This window comes from Falco peregrinus, chromosome 4, assembly GCF_023634155.1.
Source record: "Falco peregrinus isolate bFalPer1 chromosome 4, bFalPer1.pri, whole genome shotgun sequence".
In the NCBI taxonomy this organism is placed as follows: domain Eukaryota; kingdom Metazoa; phylum Chordata; class Aves; order Falconiformes; family Falconidae; genus Falco; species Falco peregrinus.
In genome coordinates this window covers 37,094,981-37,121,758 of record NC_073724.1, presented here as the reverse complement: position 1 = coordinate 37,121,758, position 26,778 = coordinate 37,094,981, and the positions used below count along the sequence as shown (strand labels likewise).

Below are 26,778 nucleotides of genomic sequence, written 5' to 3'. Positions count from 1 at the left end.
ATCTGGTCTAAAACCTCTTCCCAGGGTGGCTGCTGAGATGGGGCTCCACTCATCATCTGTGTATCTTCAGGGATGGGGATCCCTGTGCCAGTGACTGACTATCCTCACACTGAAAATTGTTTTTTTTTATAAGACCTAACTCAAATCCCCTGTGTTTCAGCTTGTGCCTACTGGCTCTCAGCTTCAGATTTTTTGATAGACAACTCCTCTTTCTCTTTCTTCCTTTGGCCAAGTAATACGTGTTGATCTATGTCATACAGGTTAATTTTCAAACAGAGCAGTTTCTGGGATTGAAGGGGAAGGGGACAGCCAGGAGAATCAAATCTATAATGGGGAAACAAATGCATTTTCAGCAACAGATCTCATAACAGACTTCAGGCCCACAGTCTTCACACTATTGCCTTTCAAGAAACTTTAACTGTAAATTTTTAATAATTACTTGACTTTAAATCACAGATACACAAGTTTAACTTCCACCACCCAATGACAATGTGTCTGTAGATTTATGCAGGAGCTAAGACAGCATGAGCCTGCTTATCCATCTGCGTTTTTCTGTTCCTTAGGGAAAGATCTGCCTGGGTCAGGCAGACTCCAGCCAGCCTGCCGGCAGAGCTGGCTGGGTGAGGGGGTCTCTCCTCAGCAGCACCAGTCCCCCAGCTGAGGCCATATTGGTATTTGCAACCACAGAGCAAAATGGAAATGTGATTTTGACATATGCTGAAGTGCCATACAGTTCTCTAGTTGATGTGGCTAACAATAAGAATTAAGATTTGTCAGCATCTCTGGGCACAAAGCAGATGGAAAAAGAATCATGTTGTTAATTGTATTGTGGTCCTCTCTGTTGGCTTAGTGTAGAGACACTGTTTGTCTGGGATTTCTTCTGATATCTGATGAAGGAAGGAAACAAATATAGGAGCAAGATGGAAATAGGACTTTGGTTACTACACAGTGCTTTCTAATCACACTTACTTGTTAAAAAGAGTAACAAAAATAACTGCTTCTTAATAAATCTGAGCATTCATCATGCCTTTAGTTGTAACTCTGAAAATACTGCTTTGGTTTCAGAAGAGATTTTATAAACATCTGTTCTTCCAAAATTAACTTGGTAAAAATGTGTCAAAAGGTCAGCTTACTTCATATTGCTAGTTATATATAACTAATTATGAAGTACATAAAATACTAGTAGCAAAGATACATATTTTTTTTTAGTTTGTACATATATATGTGCCTGTGCATATTAGTTATAGGTACACGTGTGTGTGCATAAAGACTGTGTATTTGTAGTAGATGTAATCACATTAACCATATAAACCTATGAATGTACAATTTACTTGAATTAGTGCCCTTATATGCCCCTTTACAAGAGAGTTGGGTTGCCATATTGTGTGTCTTCAAGTTGCCAGAGGCATCAATTTTTGAGTGGAATCTAGAGCATGTTCATTTATTTCAACTGGTTAGCTGTAAAATATCTCCTATGCAGCAGATTTAATTATGCAGAACAGCTTTACAAAGAAAACAAGCATTTTCATGTACCAAAAAAATAAAAATAATTAAAAAAAATATTCCAAAAATAGCTTTTGGGGAAATTCAAAGTAATCATTACATATTCTTTCTTTTCTCCAGACCTAATTTGCAGACAGAATCTGCTGAATTGTTGGGTTTCTTTAAGGGTTTGACATATGTTGTACTTACGCTAGAATATTTCCAAGTATAAAAATGTCTCCAAGGAGATTAAAGCAAGCCCTGTTACCTGTGAAGCTTAGCTTTTATACTGGGTTACATGTTCAGGAGCTGGCAAAGCCAAGAGGTGTTTTAGAGAGGCAAGTGGGAGGGGAATAATTCAGGGTGAAGTGGACACCCTGACAGATGCTAAACACTGGGCATGTTCAATGTTTTGTGTTCAACCCACCTGTCTTACTGTTCCCTAGGACTGAAAAGGCAAGGTACAATCTGCAAGGCACGTAGTAGAGGTTACCTATTTTGAGCTTTACATCCACCTGACAGTTGCATCACCCTGAAACATATTTTTGCTGTTAGTATTTCTCATTAAAAAAGGTCTTGAAATATATGTAAGCTTCAATTGGATTATTTTGCAATAGGAAACCAAATTTGTACTTAAACCCTCACTGTGAGGAACAACAACCAAGCACTGTAACTGTAACAAAGACAGTTATTTTCCTGATAAAAGAGTTACTACCACACTTGCGAAAAATATATCGCTCAAAGTGCATTTCAGGGGAGAGGAAGGGGAAGTAAAAGTAGGGAGATATTGGGAACTGAAGGAACAGGAGTAGGTATGGTTTAGGTTTTTTTTTTTTTTTTATTTCTAACCAGGCAATCACCTTAAGGTCAATTCTAATACATACTAGAGCCAGGGAGCATTTATTTTTTTTTATAATGTTGAAAGTATTTTAATAGCCAGTCTCCTTCTCTGGGCTTTTCATCCTTTTGATGTTAGAGCAGGCACATGACTTCTGGAAGCCAGTTCACAGTGTGTTGTGGTGGGATGGAGATGAGCGTATGCTTTTCTCCAGCAGATTTACAGTGTGCTTATGTCACTGTATTTGGCAGGAGCACACCTGGATACCTTGTTGTTCTCCGATCATCTGTCTCATGCTTCAGAAGCCATGAATTATTCACATCCTCTTAGAATATTCCTCTATATCTCCCGTGTGAGTCCCTCAATATTGAGGCTTTTTAAGTTTGAAGAGTAATTTTGGGGATTTTATCATGCCACTTCTACACATATTTTCCTGTGGTGCAGTTTAACTCTTTATATGTGTGAATGATTTTTTGTTTTCCCATGAACCTCTTCTTGCTTACCATCATTTCTACTGAATTTATTTGAAGGCTTTTGATTGATAACAGTGGGATCATTTAGAATTTAGTCTACCTAAAAACATCTGCTTATTTGTGTAACATCTGTGCTGTATGAGTGTAATAGGCTTTTATGCTGATTAAGAATTTTTGCTTTTTATTTGTGCTTTGCCATTTCTCCACTACTCATAAATGTCCCAGTAAGTTTGTTTTCAGTTTTCCTGTGTGATAACATCTCTGTATTATTAAATATCTCTGAAGGATAGCCCTTAATCCTCATGTCCCTTTATTCCAAAGCTATATGTATTACTGTAACTCAGCAGTAAGTACAGTTCAGCTGGCCTAGCGTCCAGCAACTGAACTTGGTCTCAAATCCCCTGCTGCATGCTTCACATGATACTAAGCTGTCATTTTAATCCCTGTTGTAATGAATCCCACACATAAAGAGTGAATTGCATTATATTGTAAAAGTAGTTTAAAATATTCTGGTAGAACAGTTTTCCACTGGAAAAGGTTTGGGTTTCTTGAAGCGGGGAAGTTTCTTGGAATCTTTTCAGTCTTTAATGAAGCACTTGCTTGCAACAATTTATGTTAGGATGGAGTTTCTCTGGAGTTCTTTGCTGGATGTTGCATTAGACTGTAGACCTTTTGTCCACCCAAACAATGCAGAAAGGCTGAATTTCATCTGACCACACAAACTTGGGGTGGGGGGTGGGGGGGAGGCGGCAGTGGGAGGAGAGCTAAAACAAATGAACTGTGTACTGAGAAAAATTCATATGAAACAAGAATATAGTCATTGGCCGTCTGTGCCAAAGGGGTACATGCATGCGCACATACACACACATACGCACACACACAGAGTATTCTCACCCTGCTGACTGAATTGTGGAGGCTTGGTCAGAATGTGTGCTTAATGAAGTGTGAGTAACAGAGGTAATTTTAAAAATCTGTCAGTGGAAATTCTGTCTGATTTAGACTGACTTTCATACTATTTATTTCTATCTTTCCCATTTCAGTCAATTTTATAAGCTTTCAGGTGCTGCTGCCTTCAGGACATAGTGACTCAATACTACAAATTAGCTGTTTAACAAGAGAACCTAATTTACAGTGTAAAGCAGCATTTAATGGAGAATTCCCAAATTAAATATTATTATCATTCTGCTCAGAGCCCTGATGAAGTATTTCTGCCTCTGGGAATGGAAAGCAGCAATGCGTGTGCACATGGAGGATGCTGGGAGAAGTCTTCCCTGCTTTTCCTGCTCAAGGATTCGTAGAGTCTGCTTTTTCCCATCACACCAGAATGGCGAGGATCTTAAAAGCAGTAATTGAGCAACAGGTTGAGAGCAGAGGGAGCTAAGATTTCTTTTTCACCCTCCCTCTCCCCCCTAATCATGACTAAGATGTGGGATTTATTGCCATGGAATGCTTTGGAAGCCAAATTATAGATGGAATTAAAAAGCAACTGGGAGAACTGACATAAACAACACAAGGGTGGGTGACACACAGTGCCTGGGGCACAGGAGTTCCTTGTACTGTAGACCACTGGAAGCATTTGGATGGCAGGGGGATGTTATCTAGGCATACCCTGCTCTTAGATCCTTTTGATAATCTCTGCCACTATACAATAAATGAGCATGAGGTGAGACAGTGCTTATCTTACTGTAGATATCTGTAATATACAGCCGTACCTCCAAGGTAGTCACCTCAGGCTCCCATTTAGTGCAAATAAGCCTTTCAAAGAGACTTAAACTGTTCATTTGCTGTTAGATGCCTGTTCTAGCCTGAGATTATGAAGGCTTGTTTGTGAAGGTAGCCCAGATGACTACTTCAGGTGTAGCTACAAAGTGCGATTGGTCCTGAGGTAGTTGTGCTTGTCCCTCTCCACCAGCTAGAAATGGAGCTCTGAGTCAGAGGTGGATGCTGCTCTGCGTTTGGTCACACCACTCCCAGTGTTTGTATAGCTTTGGATTTGAAAGTGTTTGAACTGTGATTTATTTCCAACTAGATCTTGGTTTCCAATTAAAAAAGAACAAAACCTAAAACACAATAAAGGCTTTGTTTGAAAGATATCAGAGACTGAAGAACAGGGATTAGGAAAGATTACAATAAGGAAAAAAAGAACTTGCTTAGTATTTGCTCTCATGAAATTTGGAGGACTGAAATTTGAAGTTTAAAAGGAAGAGAAAGTAAGTATACCAATCCCAGAGTCTGAAGCATGCGTGTTGTAAACTAATTTCTTTTAGGTGAGGTTACTTAACTCCCAAGTTTTTACTGGAAAAAGTGGTATGCAAGAGGCTCCCTAGGTTCATAATGGATGAAGCTGTATATATATGGCTGTGTATGCTTATTTCAATTCTGTCAAAATTCTAAATGCAAAATCAAAAACTCAAGGACATACACATTATTTGATACTCCCTGGAGAATGTTGTGTTCATAAAGCAATAAACTGCATTCAGACTCAGAAAATGTATATAATTGAGGCTTTTTTGTCTCTTTCATGTGACGTATTTAAACATTGCAGAGAAACTACTGAACATAAACAATTCTTCTGGTAGAACTATTAGATGCAGCACAATTTGCTGCATCCAAAATAGGTTAAGAATCTTAAAAATATTGCCTGTGAGGGAAAGGACTGTAACAAATAGAAAGGATTCAGAGGATTCAGTTCCAGCAACATGTTAGGAAGGCTGACATTCAAATGACAATAGAACTGCAGATTAATTAAGCAAGCGAGATAGGACAGTAAAAGCGAATACTGATTAAAGTAAAGTAGAAAAAAAATATTTAGGAACTTAATAAAATGTGTTGGAAGAACTGAAGTAATATATTATTAATTCTATCTTATAATTAACATAGCAATACTTGACAAAAATAGAGGAAAAAATCAAAATATTTGTGGAAAGAAACAAGGGGCATATACTGAAACATAAAAAATATTTTCAATGGGATTCATAGTAAAAATAAAAAATACCATCTATAATATCAAGGTAGCATACTTTTTCCCAACTGGAATTGAGATAGATGGCAAACCAGATTTAGAACTCACCAAAACCTGTATACAGAAGATGGCTATCAACCTTAGGCAAGTAAGTTCATTCTTTTTCCAGGCCTTGTGTTAGTTGTCCCTAGTGTGATCTTAGACCAGGAAAAATTACATTACTAATCCACCAAAAACTAACTCCTAAATTTTCCAGAATAAAATTGACCAAGCATAGGAAATGTTAAAGCAGTATCATTATTTTTTATTTTCTTTGACTCAAATTCCTACATCAGCTGACACTAGCAGCAATTTAGATTTATGTGTTTCTACTGGGTGAAAAAAAGCACCCCAGTATACAATGGAAAATGGACAGCCATTGAAAAGTAATCTAGCCATTTTTTAATATAATTAGTCTTGGAAGAAGTATGCAGTGAAATAAATCACTAGAGACAGCATATGCAAGAAAGACAAATGGGTAAAAGCATACAGTGTGTTTTGAAATAAATCCGGTTTTATGGTATTTGTTATCTGGGGAAATACTGCACTCTGACGTACCAAAAAATTAATTAGGAGTAATTCTTCCAGTTGTCTGGAAGCTCTAACTTGACCACTAACAATGGCTGTAACTGATCCACGCTCAAGCTCATTTAAGCCAAAGCAAAGTTTCCCTGAGATGCATCTGCAGTGGGTCAGGCCTCAGCTATGGAGAACTTCCATGTGCCATGAGTGGAGGCAAACATGAAAAGTTTAGCTATTGATGGGAATTTTTGTAGCTGAAGCCTAGACTGAATCCCATGTTTAACTTCATTTTTACTGATTTTGTTTTCTGAATCATAGTTCAAGCTGCATAACTCAGGTTTTCATTCTGCAAATAGGAAACCTTGTTGCCAAAAAATAGATTGCAGAGTGTTAGGTTTTACAGTTGGACAACTGACCAAGCAGGGAACTGAGAGAACTTCACAATTTATTTGTTATTTAGTTCTTTCCAGTGCCAGCTTGCTACCAAACTGTATTCCACCAGATTCAGAGCTTAAGGATGACATTCAAACATGGTATTTCTTCATATTTTCTTTTTGGTTTAAAACAAATCTTTGTTTTAAAAATGTATGTTGACTGTCTCAAGGAAGAATGACTTCAGTAAGTGTGGAGGCATCACACTGATCAGGACACCAACTTGTGTCATTTTTTACTGCGTTTCATTCCTGTTACCATATGCAGCCCTAAACTAATGCAAGTTTTTGTTACTTTGACAACTAAAATACTGGTTTTTGCTTTGAGTGAGAAATAATTATTAGGATAACAAATGAAATTTAAGCTTTGTAATATTTTAACATTACCCTTTAACAAATTAATGGATAATTCATTTACTTGTATTTCGAAAGAATTTGCTATATATTTTTATCATTTCAGGAGCAAATTAGAAGGGACAAGAAATTAAAAGGGAATACATAGGTAGAGCATCAAAGAAAAGAATGCAAGACAAGAAAAAAAAGGAAAACCCATTTTTCATGATTAATTATGATTAATTATTGGCTGTACATGGAAGAGAAAGCAGAAGTTGTAGCTTTATAAATTGCAGTCGTAAAGAACAAGTTCTAACAGATTTTCTTGCACCAGTAAAGGTTTGACAGCACTGTGCAGGCAGCCTTTCTTATTTTTGTTCTGCATGAAGCTGATCATACAGGCTTTGTAAAATGTTGGCCATGACATCAAGGGGAGTTGTGCTGGGATAAAGATGGAATGATCAGTCATTGTACTGGGAGATAAGTGGTATATTTTAAAATGAATGAACCCTCAACATTTTCTTAAATACAAAGTTTAAAATCTTTTGTGCTTAAGAGGTAAAATAATTGATGTAAGACGTTGGTCTGCATAGCTGTCTGTCAAAGAGACTCAGTGTTATTTGCGAATATCGCATGGAAATTTACTATTGATTTCACCCCATGACAATAAGTATGCATTGTGTAGATTAATTTCCAGGTGGAGCTGAAAGGACTGGGTGGATTTACCAGTTACCACAAAAAAAGGTCTGATTATTAAGAAATTCTAAATGCTGTTGGTAAACACATTGGTTTGGCTGCTGGTTAAATGCATTTGTGGCATAACACAGCTGTCCTGGGGACCTTTCAAAGAGGAGAATCAAAATGAAAAATTGATTAAAAAAATCTAGCTAAATTTTTAATGATCTTACTCTCTTTGTGTGTCTAACTGTAGTTAACATCTTTGTGTTTCACTCCTGTGTGTGATTCACCTTTGTGGATGAAGGTTTTACTTAAGAATAAGTAAATTGACAACAAGTGCAAATAATTAATTTTTGCCTTCCCAAAACTTTTAATAAACAGTTATTTACTTAATAAAGCACAATTAAATAATATTGAATCAGAATTTTAACCAATTTTTTTATTATTTTATAAAATCAGTCGAAGTAATTTGACTAAGTAATAATGGCACATTTAATTTAAAATATTTTTAGATTACCCATAGCTGATTTCATGACATTGACTGATTGCTGTAAAAAGCTTGGTTTTAAGCATCTGACAAACTGATGACAAGCATTAATGGATTTGCAATTATGAATTTGAATTGGAGAAGAATTTTTTTCAGAAGAAAATGCATGTTTCTGTCACAAAAATGCATGACAGTAAAGATGGACATATCACAGAAAAAAAACCTGAAAACGAAGTTTGAAGCTTTTTGGCAGAAAGTATAATGGCCTATGAATCAACAACTGTGTTCAAAAGATTTCAGGTTTAGCTACATATCTCACTACTAACCTACAAATATGAATCCACTGAAAGTATGAAGATTATTAAAATCTAAAGTATTAGAAAGAAGGAAACGAGCACACAGAGAGAGGTCTGCCCTAGTAAGCCTATGTCAGGTCTCAAGTGCAGGCAATCTCACTACTATTAGCTATGCTGGACATTACTGTCCTTATTTAAAGGCTTGATCATGAATTAAGGGCTTGAGCTTGCAAGGTGTTGTGCTTTGATTTTAAGGAACTTGTGTTTTCTTGAACTGACGTGGGCAGGGATTTTCATGAACATCTCTGAAGACAGAAATTAGTCTTAATTTTAAAAATTGTAGGGATATATGCTTGTATTATCCTAATATTTCAGTTATGGCAGGAGGGAAAGAACGAAGCTATTTTACAGTTTTTGAAATAAAATGGTTCTATAGAATAAATTCATAGTATGTTAGGGTCACGTTAGAGGTGTTTGATGATCTGTGGTAAATGCAAGAGTTCTATATTTTTTAATAGGTTTATTGGACTGGAGAGAGAAGAGCTGGCTTTAACTGTGTAGGAATATAGTAGCAAAAGTACAGAGCATTTTATTTTATAAAATTAAAAAAATAACCGCAAAAGGCATTTGATAATAAAAATTACCATGGTGTACGTGCACAAGACTGTCATGTGACTGCTGTAGCTTCTTTCCAGGACAAATTAAAGCAAGTGAAAATTGAGGGAGATTAGAAATGAGAGACACTGTTGAACATTTCAGTTTCCTAAGGCCATTAAAATCCCAAATGCAATGCCATTTAGAACAGCCATCCACAAACAGCTAGATCGAAGTTGAAAATGGAATTTCTATATCTATTTTTACATCTGGAAAGAAAACAATTACATATTTTAAAGAAACATGGACTAGGTGGTGTTGATATGTCCAGAAAGCAGTAGGTGATTTTTGGATCTACTGAGTCACTGTCACAGCTGTATCTCAGCTGTATTTCACATGCTGACATTTACTGTAAGCAGCATATCACAAACTAATCTGTGCTGTAAGAATGTGTTGTAGTGCATAGATTGGAGAATTTTTTAATTTCCACAGTATCAGTTAACTGGGTAATATTCACAGTTCAGGTTTTCTCTTTTCCTTACATACACATACTCCAGGGTTCTCTGCATTTCTGTCAAATCTGTGCATCTCTATATCTGTGTAAAACATACATGCATATATACATGCACACCAGGTTTTCTGGAATGATGACTGTCTCTAGAATTAGAGATCAGTCAATGGAAGGTAGCAGTGTCCAGTGTTAAAGCAGTAATGATGTTCTGGGAAGAATGGAGAATTGCTGTTCAAGACTACCATTACTGTTTCATTGGGATCTAGCCCAGTTCTTAATGATACTAATATTGCATTATCTAAAATGAAAATATTTCACTTGATATACCTAAATATTGCTTTTGTCTTTTTTGTTTGTTTGGTTTTGGTTTTGTTTTCCTCCTTCCCCTGATAAGTCTGGGTCTTCCCATAGGGCACTCAAATAATTCTTGATTCCACAGCATATAGCAGAAATTCTGTATTCTTTGATGCTTCATTTTCTGCTGCTGGATTTCAGTCCATTTCTGTTAACATGGTCCTGAACATTGCCCATCTCTTATTGTCTGATATTTCAATCTCCCTCTGTCTTGACACTGATTTTCAATTTTCTCGTCATCATTTGACTTCTTTGGCATAAACTGTTTGTGCAGAAGTTATTAATGCCTCCTGTCCCAGGACCACTTTTTAAAAAAAAATTACTCAAGTAACTTGGCTATAAGTAAGTGATTCCCTTTCAGCGTACTAATTGACATTTCCCCTTGTTCTTACTAATCTTGTGATACTTTAATAAATTCCTATTTTTTCTCAGGCTTGACTTCCATTAAACTTCCCTTTTTTGTAGCTGCCTTCTACTGGTGAATTCTAGTCAGCCAGAGCTTAGGTACTTGAGGCACTGTCAACTGTTGACATTCAGAGAGACTAAATCCATTTCATTTCTTTGTCTAGAAGTTCAGTTATCTTCTCAGAGGAGGATATCAGGTTAATCTAGTGTAGTTTCCCTTTTGCAAACTCATGGTTCATTTTGTTACATTTTCCATTTACCTCTGTATTTGAAAGCCTAAAACCGAGGCTATGTAACAAAACAAATTCAATAAGAAAAATGAAGTGAAGCAATAAATGCAGATAGTGGTGTATCTGTAGCTGAAATGTAAGACTCTAGGTATCGTAAAATAAGGCTTCTTCTAAATGCATGTCACATCCTATATGCACTACAATATAACAGTTAAAACTAAGGCATAACTTTAATCTCACATTCCCTTTGATTGCTATGGTATACAGAACAGACAGAGAAGCTGAGTTAATGCTGTTCTCTTTCCCCCTGTGGTAGGTAGGATGGGGGGGGTTTAGATTTTTCAGTTAGTTTGTGTCTCAAACAGGTACATCTGCTGTATAGTCACTTATCTTTCTATCAATCACTCATACATGGCTGATAAGCGTTATGTTATCAGTAAGGGTAGCCTTAGAATATTTGCCATACCAGTGATCAGTGAGTTACTCCTAAATATGACTCCTATCAAGTGGATATCAAAAAAATATAATTAAATATGAAATATTAAGATTGTTTAAGAAGATAAAAATAAAACAGTCAAAATGATTTACAAATTTATAATTATGTCACATATCATAGAATCCTTTAGGTTGGAAAAGACCTTTGGGATCACTGAGTCCAACCATTAACCTAACACTGCCAAGTTCACCACTAAAACATGTCCCTAAGAGCCACATCCACACATAAATACCTTCAGGGATGATGACTCAACCGCTTACCTGGACAGCCTCTTCCAATGCTTGACAACCCTTTTGGTGAAGTAATTTTTTCTAATATCCAATCGAAACTTTACCTGATGCAACTTGAGACAATTTCCTGTTGCCCTACTGCAAGGTGGGAGAAGAGACCAACACCCACCTCACTGCTACCCCTTTCAGGTTGTTGTAGAAAGCAAGGAGGTCTCCCCTGAGCCTCCTTCTCTCCAGGCTAAACAACCCAGTTCCCTCAGCTGTCCCTTACGAGACTTGTGCTCCAGACCCTTCACTGGCTTTGCACACACTCCAGCACCTCAATATCTTTTTTTATAGTGAGGGGCCCAAAACCGAACACAGTATTAAAGGTGTGGCCTCACCAATGCCGAGTACAGGGAGAAGAACGCTTCCCTTGTCCTGCTGGCCACACTGTTTCTGATACAAGCCAGGATGCTGTTGGCCTTCTTGGCCACCTGGGCATACTGCTGGCTAATATTCAGCTGGCTGTTGAGAACCATTCCCAGGTCCTTTTTCACTGGGCAGTTTCCAGCCACTCTTCCTCAAGCCTGTAGCATTGCATAGGGGTGTTGTGGCCCAAGTACAGGACCCAGCACTTCTTGTTGAATCTCATGCAATTGGCCTCAGCCCATCAGTCCAGCTTGTCCAGATCCCTCTGTAAAGCCTTCCTACCCTCAATAAGATCAACACTGTCCCCCAACTTGGTGTAGTCTGGAAACTTACTGAGGGTGCACTCGATCCTCTCGCCCAGATCCTTGATAAAGATATGAAACAGAACTGGCCCCAGTACTGAGCCCTGGGAAACATCACTTGTGACCAGCCACCAACTGGGTTTAACTCTATTCACTACCACTTTTAGGCCGAGCCATCCAGCCAGTTTTTCACCCAGGGAAGAGTATGCCCATCCAAGCCATGAGTAGTCAATTTCTCCAGGAGGATGCTGTGGGGAAATGGTGTCAAAGGCTTTACTAAAATCTAGGTAGACAATATCCACAGCCTCTCCTTCATCTGCTAAGTGGGTCATATTGTCATAGAAGGAGATCAAGTTCCTCAAGCAGGACCTGCCTTTCATAAACGCACACTGACTGGGCCTGATCACCTGGTTGTCTTGTACATGCCACGTGATGGCACTCAAGATGACCTGCTCCATAACTTTCCCTGGCACCAAGGTCAGGCTGGCAAGCCTGTAGTTTCCCAGATTCTCCTTTCTGCCCTTCTTGTAGATGGGTGTCACATTGGCTAACCTCCAGTCAACTGGGACCTCCCTGGTTAGCCAGGACTGCTGATGAATAACTGAAAGTGGCTTGTTGAGCACTTCTTCCAGCTCCCTCAGCATCCTTCAGTGGATGCCATCCAACCCCATAGACCTGTGTGTTCCTAAGTGGTGTAGCAGGTTGCTGGCCATTTCCCCTTGGATTGTGGGGGATTCATGCTGCTCCCCATCCCTGTCATGCAGCTCAGGGGACTGGGTACCCCAAGAACAACTGGTCTTATCATTAAAGACTATTAAGTCAAAGAAGGCATTGAGCACCTCAGTACTTTTCCTCATCCTTGGTTGCTATGTTTCCCCCCACATCCAATAAAGGATAGAGATTCTCCTTAGCCCTCCTTTTGTTGCTGATGTATTATAGAAACAGGTTTTATTGTCAGTTATGGCAGTAGACAGATTAAGTTCTAGTTGGCCTTTGGCCCTTCTAATTTTTTCGCTGCATAACCTCATGACATCCTTGTAGTCCTCCTGAGTTCCCTGCCCCTTCTTCAGAAAGTCATTAACTCTCCTGTTTTCCCCCGAGTCCCAGACAAAGTTCTCTGTTTGGCCAGGCCAGTTTTCTCTGCCAGCTTGTCTTTTGGCATGTGGGGAGGACCTGCTCCTGTGATTGAAGATTTCCTTCTTGAAGACTGTCCAGCTTTCCTAGACTCCTTTGCCCTTCAGGACTGCCTCCCAAGGGACTCTCAACCAGGCTCCTAAACAGGCCCAAGGCTGTCCTCTAGAAATCCAAGGTAGCAGTTTTGGTGACCTCCCTCCTGACTTCTTGGAGAATCGAAAACTCTATCCATGATCACTGCGCCCAAGATGGCCTCTAGTTGTCACATTTCACAGAAGTCCTTCCCTGTCCATAGACAACAGGTCCAGCAGGCGCCTTCCCTAGCTGGCTCACTCCCCAGCTGTGTCATGAAGTTATCTTCCACACGCTCCAGGAACCTCCTGGGCTCTTTCCTCTCTGCTGTATTGCATTTCCAGCAGACATCTGGTAAGTTGAAGTCCCCCACAAGAACAAGGGCTAGCAACTGTGAGGCTTCTCCCAGCTGCTCATAGACTATTTTGTCTGCCTCTTCATCCTGGTTGGGTGGTCTGTAACAGACTCCCACCATTACATCTGCCTTGTTGGCTTTCTCCTGGATTCTTACCCATAAACACTCAACTCTATTGTCCCCATCATCAAGCTCCTCATATGTAAAACACTATCTGTTTAAAAGCAGATACAATATCTGTTTCAAAACACTGATGCAGACCTTAGCTGATATATTTATTTCCATTGCCTTGTAGTGTGGTTTATAGTAATGAGAGAAAAAAATGCACTATGGCAACATTAGCCCAAGATTAAGTGGCTTTGTGAAGACAAAAAAAAGTAAAGCAAGGTGGTTGCAAAATAAAACCATCAATATGAAGAGAGTTCTTTTTCCTTGTTGTTAAAACACATTTTTGTGGAGGTGCAACTGTTTGAACATGCTTTGAGAGATAGAAGGTTCTCCAGTCTCTGTGGGCAAGGAAAAAGTGGACTCTGGTGGAACTAACTGCGACTTTGCATTTTGATGGTTCTACACATTGCTATTTTGCAAAAATCAATTAGTAAGATATCAGTTGAATTGCAATAGAAATGTAAACAAATAAATTAGCTGCTTCCCATCAGTTCTTTTCAGCACTAAGCAGTCAGGCTTTATAGAGAGGAGCAGCAGTTTTTTCCCTCTCTTGTTCTTTAAGGTAAGTACTGAAAGTCAGATCACGCTGACAGTCTGCCAAAAGCACTTAAAAGCCTGTTTAATATATGCCCTAGTTTGAAGAAGAAAGTGAGCTGTAAGTGCCTGCTACTTTTTTTTTTTTTTTTTTTTTTTTTTTTAAAGCTGGTCAATACTTGATAGCTCATGGGAAAAGAGAAGCTTTTAGATGCTAATATTCTTTAATGCCTTGTGTATTTATTTTAGTAAGTCTTGTTGAGAAATGGGTGGGATTTTTGACAGCTACAGTACACTAAGCATTGATCTACTTAAAAGGGCATCATTTAGTATTCTTGGAGATCTTTGAGAAAGTTTGTTTCTAGTTAAAATAACATTCACCTTCCCATTTGCCATTCAAACTAAGCATAGCACAGAGCACTGTATACAGAGCACAAGGACACAGCTGAACCTTTGTTTTATAGTGAGTGATAACCTGTAGTTCATGTACAAGTTGGAAGGCAAGGAATATACTGAAAAGCTGAAGAGGGACCAAAAAAATATTGTTTTTAACCGGGGGGGGCTGTGTAATGAATTATGCAATTCATTAGTCTGTCTGGTCAATAAGACATTGCTAATTTGGGTAACAAGAGAAGCAGCGTGTTTGTGAGTAATGATAATTCCAGTTCTGACTGCATTAGAGCATTTCCTGAAGGTCACCAGTCTCTACACTCTCTGTGCCAATGCAGGTACGAAATAGAGAAATACAGTGGTGACCAGAGCCAGCAGCAGCAGAGCACAGCCTTGCCCTGTGCACCCAGGTCACTCCCCCTCTCCTCAGCACCGGCCTGCCCACCAGAACCAGGGGCAGCCCAACACATCCCCCTGGCCTGCCTCCGCCACCCCTCCCCAGAAAGGGAAGAAGAAAAAAAAAAGGGTGCTGAAGAGTAGCATGATGGAGCAGGAAGCAAAAAGACAGAAGGGGAAAGCAAAGCCCCTGTTTTATTAATTCTCAGTACAGTTTGCAAGCAGAAAGTTAAAACTGGGTTGGTTGGAGTAGTATGTCAGCATTGCAACTGTTGTGATTGGAAATTTTCTTCACACCTATTGACCTACTTAGTGAAGATTTATGTGTCCACTCACAACTAGAATCTCATCTTGTTTTAAAGAATAAAATGTAAGATTGCCCTCTTTACTTTTAGACTTTCATGTTATTGTAGATCGATGAAAAGGGGAAAAAAATAAAAAAAAGCTCTGAAATGTTTGTGTATGATCAACAGTTTATCAACTTGTCTTATAGCTACCTCTGCTTGCTTTCTACTTGTTCAAAAGTTTGCAAAACTGCCTACAGAGCTGGTTAGAGCGGTAAACAGTTCGTACTGAAAAAAAACCAAAACAACAAACCACAAAAACAAAACCAACAAACAACTGTAGGCATGTCTTAAATCCCAGTTGTACAACTGTGTGCACATATATTTAACTTTAAGCTTGGAATGACCACAAAACTGAAGCTGTTTTATTTGCTATATCTTAATTGTACTGTATGTACGGGAGTCATCTTAGTAGCCCCATTTGATAAGTCATTACCACGTTTCATAGAGAATTCATAAAAAGTAAGTGATATTTTCATATCAAAGAGTAAGCAACATTTGACAATGATGATATCATTAGAACTACTCCATTAAAAAAAAATAAATCTCATAGTAGAGTTTTATGCTTATGATGTTTGGATATCTGTCTGTCTAATTTTAAATACACTTACCCAGTTTATCAGCCCCAAAATGCTGGTTGTTAATCTTGACCTGGGAACATACCTCTTACAACGTGAGAGTTTGTTAATTAGAATCAACTTCAACTTGAAGAATAAATGGACCTCTATCAGTCTTAGGTTATTTAGGAACTATGTAATTCCTCTTCTTATAATGCATTGCATGTGCAGAGAGGTAAAGGCATGAACCAAAGTCAAGTGAAAACTGTAATGGATGTGATTCCTTAGGGTTAAAGGGACCATTAAGATTATACTGACTTCTCTCTAATCTTCTTGTATCATTAGTACCACATCTATAGTTTTAAGATAGATTTACAGCTTTTCTTTCAGAAATCTAGAACACCAGAAGCAGAAATATTTCTTTTGTGTTGTTCACGCTTAAAAATTTGCTGTTGCTACTCTGAACTTGTCCAGCATCATCTTGATATCATTACATACTTTCTTTTGTTGGATTGATAGCTGCCCACTATTACTGATTTATTTCAATGTGGATATTTTCAGACAGTACTTTCCTCTTAAACTTTTCTTAACAACCTAGATAAAATGGCAAGCAATCAAAAATGGTCAAAATAGGACAGATTTCCAACAAGATTTCCAATTTTTTTTTTTTTGCCATTAATGAGGTTCAGCTAGGCCAGGGGTACCCAACCTGTAATTTTAAAGATGACTTTCAATCTTTAGAGTAATGAATCTGTTCCAGTTGCTGCCTGACACTTTTTCCCCATTGTGTGATAAAAATTCAGTCAGTCTTTGACACAAGACTGTGTATATCCAATCGTATGATCAGAGCATGTATTTGTGCATGCATGAGGATGATTACATTTTCCCTTGCATGATCCCTCAAACATGGTAAAATCCCCATGTTACTTCAGGTATGTCTGTTTGAAAAAGCTATGATCTTTGCAGTTCCACTTAGAAATTTACATTACTATGCTACAGATGTATGTGGAAAAAAAACAAAAAGGACTTGTGCAGAAAAACCAAAAAAAATGAGGTTTGTGCTAGTCTCATAATGAGTTAGTCTGAAAATGTAGGGACAATTCAGAAATAATGCATGAGGAAATCATTGAATCTATCTGTATGTTGATATGTTTTAAAGAAATACCAGTCCCTGTATTCCAAATATGTCTCTGAAAGGAGATTGCAAATAGAAGAAAGTTTGACCAAATTATTACTGATTTGATTAATAAAACTGTCTACTGGCTTCCACAGCATAGGATCAAAGTCTCAATGATTATGAAAATCACCGAATTCATTAATATTTGCATTGTTCCTTATATATCATTTATTTTTAAAGATAACTATCATTCAATGAATTGGGAGTAATCATTCTTCTAAAATTCTTAAGTGTAACCATTGTTTGATATTTTACAGAATCATAGAATGGTTTTGGGTAGAAGTGAGCTCAAATATTATCTGGTTCCAACCCCCCTGCCACAGACAGGGACACCTTCCACCAGACCAGGTTGCTCAAAGCCCCATCCAGCCTGGCCTTGAGCACTGCCAGGATGGGGCATCCACAGCTGCTCTGGGCAGCCTGGGCCAGTGTCTCACCACTCCCACAGTAAAGAATTTCTTCCGAATAATTGAAGATAAAACCTACTTTTATTACTATTATTATGTTTTTATTTAAAGATTAAAAAGCCCTGAATAATGCAGATTAGCTTCTGGTTGTGTTCTTTCATTAACCTTTCTGAGCTTGGATTCAGGTCCAGTGTCTGCATTACTTTTTGCATAATTGCAACTGAAATGATAACTATTTTAGTGTATTTTACAATCTGTGTCTCAGATGTTAAGTCAGTTTGTATTGTTATAGTGAACATTTGCAACTTGCTTTCTGTATGCAGACTTAGGACTGTTTAATTAACTGGGATCAAAATATCAAATCTCTGACAAGCCTTCTAGAGCAAATTATTGTGTAATCCCTGTGATGTTCTGGAGGTTAGTAAGGGAGGGTAGCAGGGGCGGACACACGACAGTATTCGATTGAGCATCATAACTCATTCTGTTTGGAATCCCCATATTTATTGGTCTGTCGAGAGATTATCAGCAAGTCTGAGAGAGCAATTCAATTTACACTAATCTTAATGGTCAATTTCATTGAATTAAGCCTTATCAGTGAGATGTATGTTAAGAAGGTTTTGTTTTACAGCAGGCTGCAGCTGTTGTAATTGTAAGGTTTCACAAGGCAAGCAATATGGGTCTTTGTAACTGGGTGAGACAATGCAGGAAAAAAAATGGTTAAGAGAAGTTGTGATTGAGTACAAAACTAGTGCTTCAGAATGGTCAGTAATGTGGTGCTGGAGATGTTCTACTTGACTTTTTGGATGTTTGCAATTTTGGTTTTGGTTGGTTTGGGTTTTGGTGGTTTGTTTTCTGGGGGGAGGGGGGGTGGCACAATGTATAGTTGTGGGATCAGAGTAATGGTGCTAGTCAATGAAACCCAGAATATATTCTGAAGCAAATACACATTTCCTGAGTATAAACAGATGTTTTTCCTTCTTTAATAAGTTTGACTGAATAAGCTTTACTGAAAACAGAATGTAATTCCTAGCTCTAATTTTCTTGAAGACAAGGTCTTTTTTATTTAGGTAAAGACAGACCATGTAATGGGGATATAAAGTGAACCAGACTTTCAGGCAAATGAAAAAAATCAGAAGACGAGGTAAAACAAAGGCAAAAACTCAGGAAAGAAATGAAGGGGTCTGTAGCTCCAAAGAAATACAGGGCGGGAAAAATACACTGAAGGTTAGGGAAAATCTGCTGTGCTTTTCTTGATTCAAGTGTACTGGATTTATAGCTCGCTTGTCTTTCATGAGCAATGCTGGGTGCTCTGGTGGTAAGGTCCAGCCTTCAAGGCTTCCCAAGGATGTATACAGCATGAGCCTGTTTTCATGAGGGGTCTGGTTTAAAACTGATCTTGCCAAGGCTGTTCAGTTTTAAGCAAACACAGACGTACTCTGAGAGTGCCCAAATACCCTGGTCCTTACCTTAGTTGTCATAAGAAACTAGACAAAGGAAAGCAGTGCTTTTCAGGGGCAGCATACGAAGGATGGAGCAGCACAGATATTTTGAGGAGGCTGAGGTAGTGATTTCGCTTAGAAGCTGTCCCAGATGCTTTCTTGTAGCGCTCAAATGGAAAAATAAATATAACTGGATCAAAAGTTAAGGAAGAAAAGGCAGTGCAGGAGAACAGAGCACGGAGTGCCCTGCAGAAGTCTGGGGAACTCTGCTAGAGACCTCTGCCACTGCTTGAGGAAGCATGAGGCAACAGAAAAGCTTTACAAGAGAAAGCAGGGACTGGAATATCTTGTAATACTTATTACTGTTTAGCTTGCCTAATTAAGACATTATCCAAACTCCATGCAAACATCAATTTACAGCAAATTGGGATTATAAAACTCAGTGAAACTGCTTTATAAAATTATCAGAAATCATTACATCCAGCAGACATTATTTGTTTCTTATGATTTTCTGACAGTTGTCTGCAGATAAGGTTGGCTTTTTTTGTAGTTTGGTACCCTAGAAAGTCTGACTGGTTTTTGAGAGTGGGTTTGCATGGAGATAAGGATTTAATAACGTTTCTTTTACTTTATCACAACGCCAGCTGACAATTGGATAAGCTTCAGTACATTATGCTATAGCTGATAATATCTTTAGTTCCTATATGCGCAGTTTAAATTCAATATGTATGGTCTTCCAGGCCTGAAACTGCTTTTTATCTCCATTCAACCAAGTAGTCATCATACTGCTACAGTAATAGCAGTCCTTGAATATTCCTGAGAAACTGAGTCAGAATACATATACTTACAGTGATGAAGTAATTTTGGAAAGAATTAGGATCTAACAAATCTTTGTTGTGTCTTAAACTTTAGGTATGTTACTCCTGAAAACACCTCTGACTACAAATAGCTATTTCTCATATATATATACATTAGTTTTCAGGCAGATTACAGTGGGCAGCACGGTAATGACTCACTAGCGCATAACACTTGTAATCCTCCAGCCTGGGATGATAAAAACCGTTGCAAGAGATAGGGTTTTTTTCTGCTTTATTATAACCATGTGGCAAAAGTTACACATTTTGAATTCCTCACCTAATGAGGCAGTCCTTTATTACCACAAACAAGATGTTAGATTGAATAGACACGTTTGAGTTAGGCTTACATATGATCAGGTAGTCCAAACTGTGAATGTATAAAGGAATTGAAAATGGACAACTTACAGCCACCTTATATAAGGAAATACATTTTTGGGTCATTTGAGATGCTTCCAGGGATTGCATATGATACAGCAGTAATGATCTTTTATTTTCCTTTTTTTTTTGAAAAAAAAAAAAAATAGTAAAAATATTATTATATCCTGTAGCTTTTAAGATAACACTGTTTTAAAAGCTGTGTGCTTCCTTGGCAGGCTGTTATCACTTGGTAACACTGGTAAGAAAAAGTATAAGACAGAAGTACAAAAATGGGGGAGCTTGTTGATGAAAACAGAATTTTGTGGTTCAAAAATGTATACACACCCACCCCGAAATCCTGAAATATAAGGATATGCTAAAATTATGTGTATCTACACATGCACATATATATATATATTAAAAAGTTATACAAAAGTGTGACAGAATATATGAAAATATATTATTTATTTTATATTATATAATTATATAATAAGAGTAGCTTTATTTGTGTATATTTATAGGAAAGTATACAGAGATGCTCTAGTGTTCAGCAAGGCCTCTCGAGCACAGCACAAATGAACAGCTATCTTCTTCCATAATGCAACACTAAATAGAGCAGATGTTGACTTTTGCTCTTGAAGCAAAATCAATTTCCAGTGGAGTTTTGCCTTTGACCTCAGCAAATCAGGATTTTGCCTGTGATTTTATCAATTTATTCTTTCTAAAAGCCTTTGCAGTTTTTGGCTTGGGTTTTTTGGGGTTTTTTTTGCCTCTGCTCTAGCTATTCTTTTTCTAATCCCAGATTATCAAAAATCACTTCAATCTAAGGAAAATGTGTATTTCTGTATAAAGCTCGTTCAGTAGTAACAGCTCTCAATTACAGAAGAATATAACAGGTTTCCTTGTAGAAGGCTCCTTCTCATGAGCAGTTTGTAAGGACTCCTTATAGTGTCTGTATAAACTCTGATTTTTTCTTTCAAAAACATGCAAGTTCCTCTCCTGTGTTCCAAATTACTTAGGAAGACAAACAAGCTCTTTGTTCTAATATCAAACCACCTGCATGGTATTTATTTTTCAACGGCTGAGTTCCCTGTAACAGCAGCTGGTTCCTCAGTGGTTATATGGCACAGCTCCTCTGTGTAACACCCTCCTTTCACCAGTCAACACTTGCTGGGTAGCAGTGGCAGAGGCTTTAGTGATGCAGGAGGAAGGAAAAGACTGTGGCAGGCACGACAAGGTGAGAAACTGGTGAAGGCATTTGTGTTGGGCAGGAGAGATGGTCCTTGAGCACTCTGTGCAGCTCTTTCAGCCCACAAGGTGGAAAGAGGTCAGAGAACAAGAGCGGACCCCTAAAGTATGGCTCTGTAAAACCAGGAATCCCATATGGGGGAAGAATCCAAGGCTGAACTGTGGTGTATGATTTTAGACGTGCTTTTCTCACCAGGTGATTTGCAGCTACATTTCATGCATGACCTCAAAGGCTGTGTGTGACAGGAGTTTTATGGTTCTTTTGGACATGACAGAAAACAGTTGTGGACCAACTTGTCATTAGTTCAGATTGCTTGCAGGTTGTAACACTAAAAATAAATTCCCTCCTTTCACAGAAAGCACTTAATTTTTGAATTGCAATAACTTTGTCTAGGTGTTAGAGAACCTAAGCAATGGTGCTTTAACGTTTAGGGGTATTTTTGCTTACATCAGCTAATGACCCCAGTCAAGACTTCCTACAAGCAAGTGTAACTCTCCTGTGGAGCTTAGGAGAAAAAAAACCCAGAAAAGCATTTGATAAATGCACAACAAAAATAAATGACAAAAAGTAACTGTTTCTGTGAAATTAATATTTTAACAAGATCTTTTCTAGCTGAGGCCTGTCCTTATGTTCCTGTGGTGCAGACACACAGACTAGAGATTGAAGCAACTGCCCTTTGCAGTGCATGTCTGCCCTTTTGCAAAGTGATGGAAAACAATTTCTGTAAAGAGGAGTAGATTGCACTGAAAATTGCTGTTTCTTCTTCCCAGCCGAAATTAAGAGATTGAGCAATGTGCTCTAGCTCATGCTAGACTCCTCTATACTCTCTAATCATTATTTTATTATGAATTATTAATTTATGTTAATGAGTGGACTTACTCTTTTTTTTTCTATTTCTTCCTTGCTTTTCATGATTATGTCAAATTTGTGAAATTTTTGGAATATTTGGGAATAGGCACTGTGTCTAGTGCTGTGTTTCTATAGCACCTGTTTCTTCAAGACATGGATGTGACAGGTCTTCATGTTATCAGAGTTACAGAGTAAATAGCTATATTATATGGAGATGATCATAGCATCCCCATTTGTAATTACTTACTAACCTTGTTCTGCGTTATGCTAGCACTGGAATAAGCTCACCATCATATACATGTTCAGTCATGCACAGTTTCTGCTGAATTTTGTTTAGAAAACAGGTGAAAGTAAACACGCAGCCTGTCCTGCTCATAACGGAGGCTTGAAATTGCATCTCTGAGCCTTCCAGATATGCAGCAACATGCTATTCTGGTGTGAGATACACTTACCCTTGGTAGCACAGAGGCATCCCCCATGCTGTAAATGGCATAAGGAATGTGCCTAGATGCTCTGTTGTCTTGTGCATTCCATTAAAAAACTTTTAGTGGCTGTCTTTTTTTCCATGACTGACTGAGTAGTTCAAATAGCTTAATCTAACAGGTTTAACTTAAAGCTACTTTCAAGTAACCTTCTAGGCTGTTGTCCTAAAAAATTGTTAAGCCTTGATAAGTCAACAACCCTGAATAGAACATGAAATGACCTTTAGTTTCAGTTGAATGGATTATTACAGCAAACAGAGAGAGGCTGGGTATGTTCCTTTGGGTGACAAAAAGAAAGCACAGCAAAGTTAAATTCAAGCTGGAGCCTACTTGAATTTATTATATTTTTATTAGCTTGCAGCTGAAGTGGAAAAAAGTTTAGTAAATTGGACAGACTAGTTTATGAAAATGTCTAGTATATATGCTTGTAACCTTTCAAATCTGTGTGGAAGTTCCGCTGTGAAAAGCGGAGTGGCCTATAGAAAATATGCCCTGCTTTGCAGGGGAAGAATGTGTTTTTCTGAATAGTCTGTGTTTTAGGGTAGCACAAAAGGAGATGTATCTGATGTGTTAACATCTCTATCATGTCAGATCAATGCCTGCATAGTTTTGGTTTTTGTGGTGTGTTTTGTTTTTTTTTTTTCCCCGCCCCAATATCTGGATTTCTAGATTTCTACTTTTCTATTAATTTTTACCTTTTAATTTTGTTATTTAAAAAAGAACAGAACTGCCGGATTTGAGGTTTTGCTGCGTTTAATGATAACAGGTAATCAACCAAGTAAATAACATTTGTATTTAACATTTGTATTGCATGTTTTTGGGAGAAAAATTAAATTTTGAGAAAGAAACAGATTGTTACTAACAAACTCTATTGAGGTATTAGGAGGACCATGAAGCTGGACCTTTCCAGCAACAGTGATGCTACTTTCAATGCAGGATGCAAGGGGAGGGAGGAGTGGTGGTTGACCATGGTAATTGTGGAAGAAGCCACTTCAAGTCAGAGCGTACAGTAATATTCAGGCTGACTGTTCCTTCAGAAGCATCTCTGTACTGGACTTTTGTGCTGAAAACTGAGAACAATAGACATCCACTTTTGTTAGGAGGGTGCTATATAGTTTATGATTATATATATATTTTTCCCCCTTCCCCCCCTCCCCTTGATTGGCTCTGCTATCAAATGAATGCTAATTAATACTATTACTTTTTTTTAATCTACACAGACTCCAAGGTTTATGATAACTTCCAGTTTTACACTGCCCACAACAGCCAGTTTAGCTTAGTTAATAAAATCACCAGATTTTAGAGATCTTCATAATGCTTAAATACAGTACCACACTATCTCAGAATGGAGTAGTCCTGAGTATTTATTATCTCCACGTCTCCTGCCTCTTCGCTGTCACAGTTTTATGCTGTGCTGTGCCTGACAGACCACACGCTGTACGGCCCGGTTGAAATACTAGTGTAAATCTTTCCTTGATCGATGCTTTGCCCACTGCTTTCTCTCGACAAATGTTTTTAAAACAAGCCCGTTATCTAGTAAAAGAACTTCTGAATTTATTCTGCGGTAGTCTTTAAATGTTGATTAGAAGTTTTACAGGAAAATAAAAGTTAATATTGCAGTAATAAGAGTGGAATAATCGGGACAAAAAAAGAAAAGAGGAAAACTGTTTTGTGTGTCCCCCTCTCAGTTATTAAAAATTAAAGAAAAAAACCCAAACAAAACCACAAACAAGCTTTTTGGGGTTAGAGCAAGCGTGTTTGTTGAAAGACAACAGGTGATGTTAAAGTTGGTTATGGTAATATGGGTTGCACTTATCTTTCCCCTTTTCTTTAAGTTTAAAAGTGGAAAAAGGAGGGGAAAGGAATCATACCTCTTCTACTTTATTTGCTAACTAGATTTGGGGAAGAATATACCACAGATGGAAAAACACTGTCATGTATGAAAGGGATGTAAAATAGTTTTAGGGAAAGGATACACAAAGAAGAACGCATTGAAAAGCGGTTACTGTTTGATGAAGCAGGTAGCCTTCTTTTCTTAGGGACTTTAACCCTCTTTGAATGGGATTGTAAAAGCAGGAAGGATAATCTGTGTCACACGCAGACATGCGCTGCACTCCAGCATTCGAACAAAAAGCAAACAGAAACATGAGTGTTTCCAAAATGTTGCTCCCTTGCCCTGCTTCCCCAGAGCACTGCTGCTCTGCTGGTGCAGCCTGCCCTCCAGAAATCCCGGGTGGAGGAGGAGGGCTGCTACTGCTGGGGAAACTGAGATTACTGATTAGGAGAGAATATAATCAGGTAGATTGAGCTTGTGTAGGGAGAAACCATTTCAGGGAGGAGGGAGGGAGTGCAGCAGACACTGGCTGCGTGCCTTGGGAGAGTACCTCGCTGTTGTTTAAGAAAGCAAAACTGGACATAATTCTCCTGTTAGCCTCTGAGAAGAGGGTACTCCCTTTGTGCCTGTGAAGCTGAAGGGTGATTGCATGTATGTGTCACCTGCACCTGGCAATGAGTCTCCCTCCAGGTTTCTCCTACTTCAGAGAATGTGTTAGAGAGAAGTACCCACGGGGAAATCAACTGTCCGCTTCCCCACAAAGGTAGCAAGACACTGCAGTGCCGGCAATGCCAGGGGATGCGTCGGGTGAGTACCGGCTGTAAATGAATACAAGGAATATTCAAAAGAGTGAAGAGCAGTAGTAACACAACCCTAACGATGGCATTTAGGTCAGCTGGCTGCCTCCTGGGATGTCTGTGGCTGGCAGAGGCGCTGCCTGCTGTGTACAGGGGGCTGTGGGAAGTTCCTCGGAGAGGACTCTGAGGTAAAGGGCAGATGGGGCTCCTGGGAGGGGACTGGCCCCGTAACAGCACCAGCTCCCTTCTGCCAGATATCCGTGGCTTGCACAGGTTTATTTTTAAATTCAAACCTGGTTCAAGAATAGCAACAGGGTGTTAATACAGAAGGGAAAACAAACTTTTGCATGCGGTAAATCTTTTATTAGGTTAAACAGATATTATTTTTTTTTCCCCCTGCCAGCGGACATTGTAATGTGTTCAAATGACAATACTGAGTGTTTGCACAGTTGTAGATAATAGATGCTAGCTGATCAAAGAGTATTTAATTGTTTTACTAAATGAGCCTGTCATTATAAAGACAGCAGAAAGATGTAAAGTTTACTGCAAACAAATTTGGACATGGTCAAACGAATTACTCAACTGATGATATAGAAATAGCTTGGAAACTGGGCCATCGGGTAAAAACAATCCTGCATTCAGTCTAGGGTAATTGCATAGACTTGTCTGCAGAGGATTGATTCCAAAAAGTAGCTAAAGTAACCTCATATCTTTCAAGCCACTTGGAAATAAGTCTTTAGAGACTATTTTACTGTATATGTGTAATAAATGCTCCACTATGTGGCAAAAAAAAAAAAATAATGCTAGCTTGTTATAAATAGCATTATATATATTTTATATATATGTATAAATGAATGTAGATGCATTGTAAAAATTTTTATTCTATTCTTCTTTCTAAAAATGGAAGGTGAATATGTGTGTTCTCTGAGGCAAGCAGTATTTTCTTGCGTCATGCAGGAAAAAACCCAGAGATTTTTGCAGTGGTTCAAAACGGAAGTATCTTCTGGTATTTCAAAATTAATTTTGTTTTCTCTTCCTACTTTTTGCATTCTTTCCAAACTTGGAGGTGAAAAAATGGTAGCTCCATCATAAGGATGTGTAGTGTTGTCATATTGGATGGTTTTATAAATCAGTCTTTACTGGAATGATTAAAATATTGTCTCCTGTTCTTAAATAGATATTAATCTTCTCTCTTTAAGAAAAAGAAAATATTTTTATTTCTATTTCAATATTTGTGCTTTATTCATAAGATACATTTCTCTGGAAACTACAGAGGCCAGTTAATGGTTTATGAGTTCAAGCTGAG

The 26,778-nt window shown here is 38.2% G+C and overlaps 1 protein-coding gene across 10 annotated transcripts in view; it reads left to right on the top strand.

Annotated features, from left to right (window-relative positions):
- The window catches only part of DMD (dystrophin), a 1,160,159-nt gene that overhangs the window by 98,369 nt on the left and 1,035,012 nt on the right, over positions 1 to 26,778 (top strand). The window contains exon 1 of one of the 10 annotated variants that reach the window (XM_055801175.1): positions 25,235 to 25,482. The exons of the other annotated variants lie outside the window; for them this stretch is intronic. Within the exon in view, the coding sequence (XP_055657150.1) occupies positions 25,464 to 25,482 (19 nt within the window). The 5' untranslated portion in view covers positions 25,235 to 25,463. Of the gene's footprint in view, positions 1 to 25,234; positions 25,483 to 26,778 lie in introns of those variants that run through there. 10 annotated transcript variants of the gene reach the window in all.